A 12,545-nucleotide genomic window follows, 5' to 3' on the forward strand; every position below is an offset into this window, starting at 1 on the left:
AGGGACTGTGTTGAAAGAGGTAGAGAGAGGGAGAGAGAGAACGAGAGGGAGATAGTGGGGAGGGAGAGAAATAGGGGAAAAGAAGAGATGGAGGAAGAGAGATAGAGAGAAAGGAAATGAAAAGTCACATACACATTCATTTAGCGGTAAATATATATATATGGACAAACGTCCACATTTTTAATAAAGTAATAACGGATTAATGACAACGTCGAAACAATATAGTTATGGTTGTAGAGACTTCAGTAGAAACACCGCTCTGTATACGATGCTCACAAAGCATTATTGCGTCACGTAAAGACAGGGAGGGAGTGGAGATTGCCTCATCGACCACCACCGTTCCTCAGAGAAATCAACTCTGATCAGAGAAGACTCTTGGCTACTACTAGCTGAGCTTTGTATCTGTTCCCTTGGCCAGGTGGAAAACGTCTCATTATAGCTTGTTAAATATTTGACTCTACAAAAATTAACATGATTCTGAATAAGTAAAGACTGAATTCGGATCATAATTGTTTGATTAAAAATTACCGTAACCTGTATATAAAAAAGAGAATGTCTGTCTGTTTGTGTATCCAAGGATTCAGGCCGAGGCTAGCCTCATCTAACTTTTCAAGATGACATAGTTGGGCTGGAGGTGCAATAGGCCAGTCAGGGTAGGTCCCAGTGCCCTCTTTAAGAAATATTATTTTTTTATGATTAGAAATTGGGAAGTTATTTTCCGTAGAGTTGCTGCCCGGTTTTCACTTGTTTTTCACCCGAGCTCTGCCAATATTGCAACTGGGAAATCAGCTCTGCTAATATTGGCAGAGCTCGGGTGCATGGAGGAATTGCGTAAAACCCTGGTTTGTGTCTCGGAGAGGCTGCAGGACCCGCGGTAGATCAGGATGATTTCCCGGTTGCAATTCTTTTTACCATGTCGTAGCTCAGTTGATTAAAGCAACATTTGGGATCCTCTCGGACGTAGGTTCGAACCCTTGTCACAGCCCTTGTGGATTTGTTCACTGAATAGGCTTGTTTGGCAGTAATATATACTATGCTAGTGAAGTTTTGTCTATAGGTTTTGAAAAGAATGTAATAATTGTATCTTTAAATGCTGTTGTATTTAGGTCTGGAAACACAGGCAAAATATATATGGAATCACAGACTCATTACCAGATTTTGAACTTAATTAATTTATGATATGTAGCTTAGTAAAAGCTTATTCTCTCCAAAATAGTGTTTTGGAAAAAAATAAGGGCTCTGAATTATCTTGCTGTAAAAAACTACATTATTTGAGAGGAATCTAATAGAAAGTGGTAAAAATAATTATAATATAATATTTTCACGATTCAATGTTTAGCTCTTATGAAAATCAGTTATTATTTAGTCAAATTTAATTTATTTTTTTGTATTGAGGCAGATATTTGCTCCTCCTGATTCCATGTATGACTAACCATCCTGTGAGATGGGAATATTAGATGAACTTATAGGTAGTTTTTTATCTACACTGTGTAATCTTTAATATAGAATAGGATAGCAGCACATTGCTGTGTATACCTAAGTTTCCTAACAAAAATAAGCCGTAAAATAGAGTTGAACGCGAGGAATGCAGTAATGCCAATGTTTATGTCTTTAAAAGGTACAAACAGGGGAACTATAAACTGTATAACCGAACAAGAGGCCAAATACATGAGTATTCTTCAGGATATAATTATAGTTATGTTATAGTGGAGGGCCTGGAGCAAGGGTAACTCTCCACGCATGCGTCCCATTGATTACAGCATGACGCGAGCGTCGCCATGACAACACGGTCGATGCTTCATTCAGCTTGGAGACCATCGAGGGACCCACACGCCCCTACACCCTCCAGCACTTTACCTCTAAATCTCACAAACAAACAGCTTAAACGGTCACTCGTGCACGGTAATCTGTGCCTGGAGCACACGCAAGTGAAAGATATCGAAGGACATTTCTTGTGTGGGACAAAAGCCTGAGACAAAATGACCATGTTTTGGTTACAAGTGTGTGCTTCCATATGTTGCTTCACGTGTGTGTTTGCTCTTAAGATCCCCAGTTCTGACTACTTCGACGACAGCATCTACACAGAACTGAGGAACCTCCTGGAGGATCGCGAGGCCTGGAAGGTGAGTGATGTAGTCGACCCATACATTGGTGATGACTCCCAGGGGAGGCCTATGGTGAGGGGTATCCTAGGCCTACAGGATCTGACCACCTTTCTCAAATTGGTCTCATTAATATATCTTAATATAGATGCCCCCGAAACTGCAAAAACTAGAAATTAATAGAATAAGCTAATAGTACTGCACATGCAAAAAATGCCTTCACATTATTTATACATATTAAATTGGCTCCTATATATATATACATATTAAATTCCTATTGGCTCAATGCATAAGACATCCAAACAAGTTTTCTAAGGCTATAAGTATGTACTAGATTACTAAAATTAGGCTCAAGATTGTGTATGTTAGGCCTAGAGTTGGTGACTTAAGCAAAGTTGGGATTTGGGTTAATTTTGCTTTGTTATGCCCATTAAGGTTCCAGTAGCTTTTGGGGGATTAACAGTCTATGTTTTATACATTCTCACAATAACAACTATAGTATACATATATTCTAAGGAGGATGGGGTATTTGTTGTGTATAGAAGTAAATTTATTTTATTTGGTTATTTAAAAAAATGGGGCGTGTGGGCAGTGCAAGCATACATTTTTAATTTTAGGATTATATATTTTTAATGATGAATGTATTCAGTCTGACATGCACCTACTAGACAAATTTCTACAATGTTGTATATGAAAACTTTCAGTTATAATTTTAACTCTTGCCTCTCTCCACATCTGTCTTCTTTTTAAGATTTCTAGTAGGATTGAGCTCTAGCACAAAAACATATTAAATTTCTTCTCTTCGCACTATATAGGCCCGACATTGCTCGGTCGATGGCCTCTACTCGATCACCAATATTTATGTTCGACACATTTCTTAAAGTAATAGGTCTACAATAAAATCTATTTTCTTCTCCTAGGCTATTGGTCCCTACAATTGCACTAGAGGTGATACTCCTATACTTATATAAACTGAAATTATTAAATTAATTTGTTATTCATACATGATCAACAAATTTTGCATTTATTTTTAGTGTCAATGCAAATTTATTGAAATTATGTTTATATATTTGATTTGCAATTGCAGAGCATCTTTACTGCTCTGCTTTTCCTTCTTTTGGCCTGTATAATATGGAACAGTTGTGGAACGTATCCATCCATCTCATTTTTATAAGATTTATCTTGCAGTTGTTCCTTTCTTTGGCTTCACAAACAGGTACAGAAGAATACATCTTTCTCTTCAGTAGGCTTAGTGCTGTCTCTTCCCATAGCTCAGAGTTATCATACTCGTTTTCCCTGGAACACGACTCGCCAATCGGTTTACAACTTTCTTAACTCTCTCCTTTTACTCGCCTAAAGGAAGTTGTATAATATAATATTTATTATTCTCCACGTCTCTTGTTTATTATCATTTCATCTAAAGTATTTTGATCATAGTATTGTATTATTGTTTTAATAACTTTCCTGGTGTCTGATGAAACCTAGTAAGCAGGGACAGCTAATTGTCACTTTTTATTTAGTTCTTAAACTAAATGAAATAATGAATTGATCTACATGGAGCTGTGCATCGTCAGGGCGGTGGTAGCGTGGGTCACCCACAAGAGGAGCGGGGCTGGTCGCCCAAGCTGGAGGTTGGGCAGGTGGCTGGTGTCTCCGTCGACCCCTTGGGTAGACCTGTCCTCTTCCACCGGGGCACGCGCACCTGGGACTACCTGTGAGTATGGCATATATTCCACGTAGTACTTGACTCTTTTACTGTAAATATACCCAGGTGAACAAATCAAAGTGTATGTGCAAGTCATATATTAGGTATACATCCGATGTGAATGAATAAGATCAATATTATTATTATTATTATTATTATATTGAGTCGTGTGGACTGGTGGCTGCAGGTCGTTCAACGCGACGCACCATTACCAGGAGGGAGGACCCCTGGAGGAAGATGTAGTGGTTGTGCTGGATCCAGACACTGGTGACGTCCTGCGCTCCTGGGGCCATGGACGCTTCTTCCTACCTCATGGTATCACCGTCGACACCAAGGGCAATACTTGGCTCACTGATGTCGCCCTCCACCAGGTGTTCAAGGTGGGTAGCGGCGTTTCCTTGTGGGGACTCTTATCTCTGTCTTATTTTCAGTGGGAGCTCTTACTGGAAACTTTATGTTAATGCAAGTCTGCTGTAGAGAAGCTTCAACACTTTATTGACTTTTTGGTGCAGTTCGCTGTTGAAGGCGAGGAGCCCGAGCTGATGATAGGTGAGGCTGGGGTGCCCGGCAGTGACGACCAACACTTGTGTAAACCCACCAGCGTCGCCGTCACCTCCTCGGGAGACTTCTTCGTGGCCGATGGCTATTGCAACGCCCGCGTCCTCCGCTTCGCTGCTGACGGAACACTCAAAGACCAATTCGGACACCAGGGTGAGTATCAGCTAGTTGTGGTCGAATATACAACTTATTTAATAGGTTAGACCTCCAAGTTACACTTACACACAGTAGACTGATTTCATTATCTGAATATCCACATCTGTTTATAATTAACTTGTGTGCAAAGTTTGACGTTTCTATTACATAATACACATTTGGCGTGCACATTTTGACCATGCCTCCCCATTTTATAGGAATATCAATTGTTTGTAATTATTTCTGGTATTTATAATACAAATCAGCAAAATTTGTTATTCATTTAAGTGTTTAATACACGCGTGTGTGTGTGTGTGTGTGTGCAGGCAGCGACGGTAGCCCAGGAGCCTTGTACGTGCCCCATGGGTTGGCGCTGGACGAGGCCCGCGACGCCCTCTGTGTGGCTGACCGCGAGAACCACCGCGTGGTGTGCCTCAGGGCGGGCCTTCGCGACCCACAGGAGTTCGGACAACCCATCATGACTCTTCAGGGCCCAAACCGTGGCAGGGTGTTCGACGTGGCTGCTCTCAGTGAGTGTTGCAAGTTATCTTCTAGTTAAGTTAAGAGAAAGTGGAAATCTACGGGAGATACTAGCAAACAGTGTGACCTACGGGAGACACGGGCAAACAGTCTGGCCTACGGAAAGGACCTAAATGAACTTTCCGCCAACAGATGGCGTGCTGGTGGGCGTGGGGGGCAGCGAGACGGAAGGCGTGGCAACTGGCTTTACAGCTGACCTTGACACTGGCGATCTACTCGACGCCTGGGCACCTGTCACGGTAAGTGACTCAGAGGACCTGCTACGGTGGTCCGACTTAAGGTATCTGTCGTGGTAGGCGACTCTGGGGACTTGATAAGGTAGCCCTCCATAAGGTACCTGTTATAGTAACACGAAGAACCTATCATGGTATTTAGTTAATACATACAGTAGTTGCATGCTAGAATTTGGGTCAGTTGTTTTTATAGATTTATTCCTGTATATGTATAAGCTCTCGCTTCTCATTATCTGCTGCCAAGGGCCTTATCCTCCTCCTCCTCTACACCGGCAGGGCTTCCACAACCCTCACGCCATCGCCGTGAGTCCGGACGCCTCTGCCATCTACGTGGCTGAGATTGGACCTAACCGGGTGTGGAAGTTCGTCCCGGAGGCCCCAGTAGGATTCTGAAGGGACCAGCAAGCACGTAAGGGCGACACTGGTATGCCTGCCAGTGTCACCGGCAACACTACCAAAATACGTCAGCACCACGGCTCTCAACGACCTTGACAACACTGTCATCATTTAAAATCACACACACACACACACACACACACACACACCTACTTATTCAACTATAACTCGAGCAAAACTTGATATCAGTAGTGATGTCTTGTCCATTACATGAAGCCGTACCACTGACACTGTACTTCTTACTGAAGTACAGTGATACAGAAGATTCTGGCCAGCCTCACAGAGGACTTGGGCCTACCTCACAGAATGCCTGGCCTGAGTCACGTAAGACCTGATCCACCTCATAGGAAACCTGACTGATACCACAGAGAGCCTGGCCTACCTTGCAGAGGATCTAGCCGACATCACAGAGGACCTGGGACCTGGTCCACCTCATAGGACCTGGTCCACCTCAGAGGACCTGGTCCACCTCAGAGGGCCTGGTCCACCTCAGAGGGCCTGGTCCACCTCAGAGGGCCTGGTCCACCTCACAACGGACATGGACCACCACTCAGGATGAGGAGAACGTATTCCTTAAGGCCTTTCTTGACTGAAATTCTTAAGAACATAAGAATGAGAATAAGAGAAACTAAAGATTTGTTCTTGTATTAAAAACAATCCACCAGTAATACATCTATCAAGTTATATGGGAATCTGTTCCATAAATCAACAACCCTCTTTTCCACACAAGTATTTACCCAGCCGTTTATGAAGCTTAATCTTGAAGAATTTGTTTACCCTTATTAATATCCTATATGTTATGGACTCATTCACTAGGTCATCTACAGCAGGTATTAGACAGTTGACTTTGCTGGGTCCTCGGCCATGTTGATGTTATTACTAATGACCTCACAGTTGCTAAGGAGGCAACGAGTGTTTCCTGTCTCCCGAAAGCGGGTTCTTTACTCAGATGTTTAGCCTGTCATTCACGCAGTAGTTCGCAACCGTTGAAATGATCGTTGGTCGAATGTTACGGCCAACTGCGCAGTATTATAATAATATGCAATATATTCGACTTGATATCAGTAGTAATGTCCATTCCTGCGCGCTAATAGTAGATGTGGCTTATCCTTATCACCTTCCTCCTCCCATTGTAATATGAGGTGGAAAATTACTCTGGCAAGGCTGTATATAATTCTCCTCTTAAGTCATGGGGACTCACGTCAATATTCTGTGAACGATGTTGTCCAACTTACAGTCGCACACTTCCTGTGAACGATGTTGTCCAACTTACAGTCGCACACTTCCTGTGAACGATGTTGTCCAACTTACAGTCGCACACTTCCTGTGAACGATGTTGTCCAACTTACAGTCGCACACTTCCTGTGAACGATGTTGTCCAACTTACAGTCGCACACTTCCTGTGAACGATGTTGTCCAACTTACAGTCGCACACTTACGCGTAGAATGTCCTGATTTTCAGGAAGATTACAAATCTTTCGCAGTGTCCCTCAGAGTCCTCAATAAAATCCTTGGTTGAATCCCAGACTTCTGATATCGCTTGACTTCAATCCTTTTGCTCTCGTATCAGCATCATGAATTATATCTAGGACTTTTTGGCCGTTCAGCGCCACAACAGATGCTCAGTAATGTTCCAAGTTTGGTGCCATTTTATGATAACCATCTGGTGGTGTGTACACAGTTGTAGCTGGAACTGTACACAGGTGAGAAGTGGGAAAATATAGCCAGGCTGCAGGTGAAATCTGTGAATAAGTTGTTAGTGAAACTTTGATGAATATGATGGTAGAAGGCGACCAATATGATGGTAGGAGGCGAGGGCAGGGTGAGCCACACCACCTACACCAACACTGCTGCTAGTTAGTCGTGTCCTTCCAGTAGGATCAGACACACTACACTGGCTGTGAAGGTGGAGTGGAGATGATGTAAGCCTGTAAGGTGTACTCTAAGACCATTCTGTGTTCACACAATATATATTTATATTTCCAAATATTTCAAACAGTATTGTATGTGTGGCGTTGCATTGTTGTGTTGATCACTTCTACTATAATAGTTGAGACATCCGTGTCATTGTCCAACACCCAACTTGTTCCAAAACGATGGAAGTAATTACAGTGCTTGGAATACAATCCCATCACTAAACATTGTACTTATTCTCCAGTCTGACAATGTACCTGGTAATGAAGAATGGTTATAACCTATTTAAATAAATTATAAATGTATCAAAAAGCTGTGTTTTATTCTGCTCGGTGCGTGAAGGAATCGGAGTTGCTTATAAATATATATTTACCCCAATTCTACACATTTGTCATATTTTAAATATTTTAAACTACGATTTTATAATTATTTTTGAACTAATTCAATATATTTGATTAATTATTACATATATGTGCAGTAATCTGAAAATTATTAATATTTTCATAATTAAGTTTATAAATTTATTTCATAGTTTGGTCTTTGCTAATCTCAGAGGCATTTACAAACAAAATATTCCGAATAAATGATGTGAGTGGCTCTTGAAGGGAGCTACTTGTTCCAAACAATTATTTCAAGGTGACAAGACACCTTGAACCCTCTAGTCTTTACCCTGTAGTTTCCTCTCTACTCTTCTAGAATTTTATTTTAATGTATCAATCTTTTTTATCAGTAAACTTAATACAGTATTTCAAATATAAAGACCCGGGTTGGGGAAGGGATGCCAGTTGCTGAGGCAGCAGATGTCTGCAGCTTTTGTTAGGTTAGAAGTGCTACAAATGCCTGATAATATAATACAACATGAGCCTCTGCTGGGTGGGAGGAAGCCAGGGGCCAGATTCACGAAGCAGTTACGCAAGCACTTACGAACCTGTACATCTTTTCTCAATCTTTGGCGGCTTTATTTACAATTATTAAACAGTTAATGAGCTCCAAAGCACCAGGAGGCTGTTTATAACAATAACAACAGTTGATTGGCAAGTTTTCTCTGCCTGTAAACTGTTTAATAAATGTAAACAAAGCCGTCAAAGATTGAGGAAAGATGTGTACGTTCGTAAGTACTTGCGTAACTACTTCGTGAATCTGGCCCCATAACACCACAAGCAGCACATGTATACTTGCCTTGGGTCGAAATGTTAACAAAATAGCAACAAGAGGTGATATCTAAACTTCGGCTGTATTAACAATGATTTGATTATTTCTGTTGATATGTTGCCATCACTAATTGCATTCTGTTAGAAATCCGTTACTGCTCAGTTGCTAAGCTCAGCATATACATTATTCCGTAAATATTGAATACTACAGAAGCTTATACTACACAGTTCACGTGGTTTAGATAAGGCACTTTAGTATTATTTAGTATTAAGTTTTTAGTCATTAATGTTTTACTGCCCGAAACGCTTTGCATAATAGTGGCTTTAGGCATTGTATGTACTAGCTCCATCTATAAATCGATCAATTTATGTAAAATCTCTTGTATGTATGTACCTTACCTGAATAAACATTTTATTTTATTTTATTTTTATAGTATGATAATTTATTGACGTTGGGAACACTCGAGAACGGGCCCAGTCAACACCAAACTGTGGTTGACGACGGCTCTACTTCTATATATAAAGAATTCTAAATAGGATGTGGAGAGAGGACTTAGGAAAAGGTGCTACTAAATCTGAGTTCTAAGCCTTACCTGGATCACCACAGTGATATCTGGTGATAATCCACACCTTCATCCAAGTCATAAACTGCCATCAACACTATCGCTGTTAAAATATTTAATACACTGGGATCATCAGCGATTTACTTCGGCCCTGTAAAATACAAGGACTGGTCAATATAGTAACGATTTCTTATTTTACAGAACTATTATCAAAATGAATGAAATTATATTACTCAAATGCAGCGCATACAAGGAGACGCAACTATAAGTTCGACAAGCCACAGTGTAAGACTGAGTTATAAGCCTTTGGAACTACCTACCCGCTAAAGCTATAAATGTCAAGGCATTACTTCAGTTTAAAATCCAGAAAGAAAAAATCGTCGGGAACAATATGAAGGCCACTAGGAAGACGGTGGTCCTCAGGTAAAGTCAGTTGAATAAGGCGAACCATGACATGAATGAATAAAAAATAAGAAGTAGATTACCACATAACTCAATCTAGGCTTAGGCTAGGTCTGATAAACATTAGTAAGGCTTCAGGTACCTCCACACAGGTAAAGGTAAACTCAGGTAATGCGTGGTCCACGGATTAGGACATATAGTTGAGTTAGACCTATCATATGGGTTTCTTTGGAAGACACGAACATAGAAAATGCAACGAATATTAAGGTAAGTCTTTAGTTTAAAAGTTACCGAGGACTAATATTTACCTGAGGGCCACATCTCTGTAGTGGCCTCGACGAGGACAGAAAGCCGGTGGCTTGTCGCAGGACCCCCATTTGTCCTGATGCGTTTGTCCAGCTGCATCAGGACAAATGCATTTTGATAAAATTATCTGTTAGATTAAGGACCTGCCCGAAACGCTGCGCGTACTAGTGGCTTTACAAGATTGTAAATACTATGCTATGTATTCTCACAAACCCAATGTACCTTCTTGTATATAAATAAATAAAATAAATAAATAAAATAAAATAAATAGCTGGATTTTCAAAATACAAATTTTGAAATTTTACCAAGCCGTAAAATAAGTTAATGGTTCGGCGGGTAGGTAGTTCCATGGGTTCATAAATTGTTGGGTTTGTTTAGTTCATTTATTATGCACCCCATACCTATCCTATGGACGGAAGTGGACCTCACACCCATCCTGTGGGCGATAGTGGACCCCACGCATGCCCATCCTGTGGACGATAGTGGACCCCACGCATGCCCATCCTGTGGACGATAGTGGACCCCACGCATGCCCATCCTGTGGACGATAGTGGACCCCACGCATGCCCATCCTGTGGACGATAGTGGACCCCACGCATGCCCATCCTGTGGACGATAGTGGACCCCACGCATGCCCATCCTGTGGACGATAGTGGACCCCACGCATGCCCATCCTGTGGGTAACGGGGTGGTAGTGCCCCGTTACCCACGGGGCACTACCCACCAGATGGGTATATACCCATCTGGCGGGCGATAGTGAGGAAGGTTCTAGAGGAACATAATGGGCTCAGGATTAAAAGTAATTTAGCTACGTAAGTTACAGTTTTGATAAGTTTGTTACGCTGTTTAATGAATTACTATGTTAACAATGGGCTCGAAAACGACCACAAGTAGCCTCTAAGTTAAGCAACTTACATGTGCGATAAGTTAGTTTTGTAATTTGTTTTGCCTCCCACGCCCACCGCCCCTCATCCAGTGGGCGGAGGTAGAAACTTACAGCCGCCCACATTTACCAGCTAGTCAACAAACTGGGCATATTTCACTAAAATTTATAATAGTAGATAACTATTAATTAAATATTTACATATTTATTGAATATTTCTTATAGAGCTGTCTATAAATTGAAGTATCCTTTTGCAATCCATTACATAGTAGCAAAGGATGTTTTTTTTTGTTTTTTTTTATTATTTTCTACCACAGACGTGGCCACACATTTACAATGCTAAGCAGCATATATACATTTTCTTCTGTCCTCCACGGACAGGGTTAAGACGACGAAGGTTATACAAAAAAATTAGGCTTACAAGGCAATATGACTATTGTTGAGTGAAATTATAAGGTTTTCATGACATAGCTGTTTATATAAAGAGCATACTTAAGTGAGCAGAACGAGTTTTGTGAGCAAGAACTCGCAGAAAAAATTACATTTACTGTGAGCTTTGACGTTTAGAATTACAATAGTCTGTGGTACTAGAGCATGTTTTCGAGAGCATTGCAGTCCCACTCCGCGGTGTTGACTACTCATTCTGGTAACCGTTATATATGCTCAAACAAAGCAGAAGATATGTTTTCTAATAAATGTAAGAATAGTATAACTTATCGACTAATAATTACGCTGAAAATACGTTAATATTACTTGAGTTTACTTGAAATACAGTGCGCGGAGATCGTCAGTTGTTCTCCCCGGGAGGATTGTGGGTAACGCGAGATCCCACAGAGAGTTTCACCTCAGCCAGCCTCAGTTCACCTGTAGAGCTTGTGAGGGTTGGGTGTGTCGTACGCCGCCGCGGCCTGGATGTATCCATTATGTTTGACTTAACCAGATAGCATATCTTTAGTGAACTAATCTGTAAAAGAAGAGTTTCGGAATTGAGTGAGCCATCAAAATGTCGAGAGAACCGCTCTGTAGACGTTGAAAATCGGGAAAAAAAAGTTTGACCCCCAAATCGGTATAGGTTGGTTATGTGCATACTTGCCTACAGGGAAGCAGAGGTGGGAGTGCTAGTGTTTATCTTCCTTTCTTGGGCGGGACACAACACGCTAAGATGGACTGCAGGCGAGGAACGAGGCTCATGCTGTGTCTGTGCGTCATGTCCACGTTGATCACGCAGGTGAGTCCACAGGTGAAGGTGTGTGTGTCTTAAACTGTTGACTTACATCTTAGAAAGTGCCTCAGACCCACCTGTTGGTCTGGGCGCTCTCCCCCCGTCAACCTCCTCAAGTACTCCTATCTCCATATGCTTTTAAGATTTCCTGAGTCTTCTGACCCATACAGTAAGATGTCTATACATGTCAGTATGGAAAGTAAGACGCCCCATATTAACTCCTGACCATTTATCTACCTCAACTCCTCAACAGCCTGTAGGCCTAATGCCGTTTGTTTGTTTATATATATCAACTTCCATGTGTGTTCCATTTGTAGTGATAATATTTGTTGTATAGGCAAGCTCCTTCTTGACGTAGATGCTACATTTGGAAAACAGGAATTCCGTCTTTTTAAAGTTCATTTAAATATCGTCCTCTGGTTAATGTATCATAAC

At 41.3% G+C, this 12,545-nt stretch overlaps 2 protein-coding genes and 1 long non-coding RNA gene across 5 annotated transcripts in view; 2 read left to right on the forward strand and 1 right to left on the reverse strand.

The window, feature by feature from the left end:
- Window positions 1-1,773: 1,773 nt before the first annotated feature.
- Window positions 1,774-7,895, forward strand: LOC123745782 (peptidyl-alpha-hydroxyglycine alpha-amidating lyase 2). The gene is made up of 7 exons (XM_045726764.2): window positions 1,774-2,123; window positions 3,677-3,816; window positions 3,995-4,187; window positions 4,320-4,518; window positions 4,827-5,030; window positions 5,173-5,279; window positions 5,550-7,895. The coding sequence occupies exons 1-7, from the start codon at window positions 1,980-1,982 to the stop codon at window positions 5,664-5,666; spliced, it is 1,104 nt and encodes a 367-aa protein (XP_045582720.1). The 5' UTR covers window positions 1,774-1,979; the 3' UTR covers window positions 5,667-7,895.
- A 1,438-nt stretch (window positions 7,896-9,333) lies between these two features.
- The window catches only part of LOC138359025 (uncharacterized), a 64,714-nt gene continuing 61,502 nt past the window's right edge, over window positions 9,334-12,545 (reverse strand). The window contains exon 3 of the long non-coding RNA XR_011225734.1: window positions 9,334-9,448. This is a non-coding gene — a long non-coding RNA (uncharacterized lncRNA). The remainder of the gene's footprint in view (window positions 9,449-12,545) is intronic.
- Window positions 11,675-12,545, forward strand: part of Ptp10D (Protein tyrosine phosphatase 10D) — a 91,957-nt gene continuing 91,086 nt past the window's right edge. For 2 of the 3 annotated variants that reach the window (XR_006771411.2, XM_045726762.2), the window contains exon 1: window positions 11,675-12,116. Coding sequence is in view for 2 of the 3 variants with exons in the window: in XM_045726762.2 (XP_045582718.2) it covers window positions 12,051-12,116 (66 nt within the window). In the remaining variant the exon portion in view is untranslated. The remainder of the gene's footprint in view (window positions 12,117-12,545) is intronic. The other variant, XM_045726763.2, reaches the window with a different exon arrangement.

Source organism: Procambarus clarkii, chromosome 88 (assembly GCF_040958095.1).
Source record: "Procambarus clarkii isolate CNS0578487 chromosome 88, FALCON_Pclarkii_2.0, whole genome shotgun sequence".
Taxonomy (NCBI): Eukaryota; Metazoa; Arthropoda; class Malacostraca; order Decapoda; family Cambaridae; genus Procambarus; species Procambarus clarkii.

What these genes read in the sequence shown, in the direction of transcription:
- LOC123745782 (XM_045726764.2), top strand. Translation starts at nt 1,980, where the DNA reads ATGACCATGTTTTGGTTACAAGTGTGTGCTTCCATATGTTGCTTCACG. An exon ending in CCCTCCACCAGGTGTTCAAG is followed by an intron (nt 4,188 to 4,319) that starts GTGGGTAGCGGC and finishes TTTTTGGTGCAG; the next exon opens with TTCGCTGTTGAAGGCGAGGA. An exon ending in ACGCCTGGGCACCTGTCACG is followed by an intron (nt 5,280 to 5,549) that starts GTAAGTGACTCA and finishes CTACACCGGCAG; the next exon opens with GGCTTCCACAACCCTCACGC.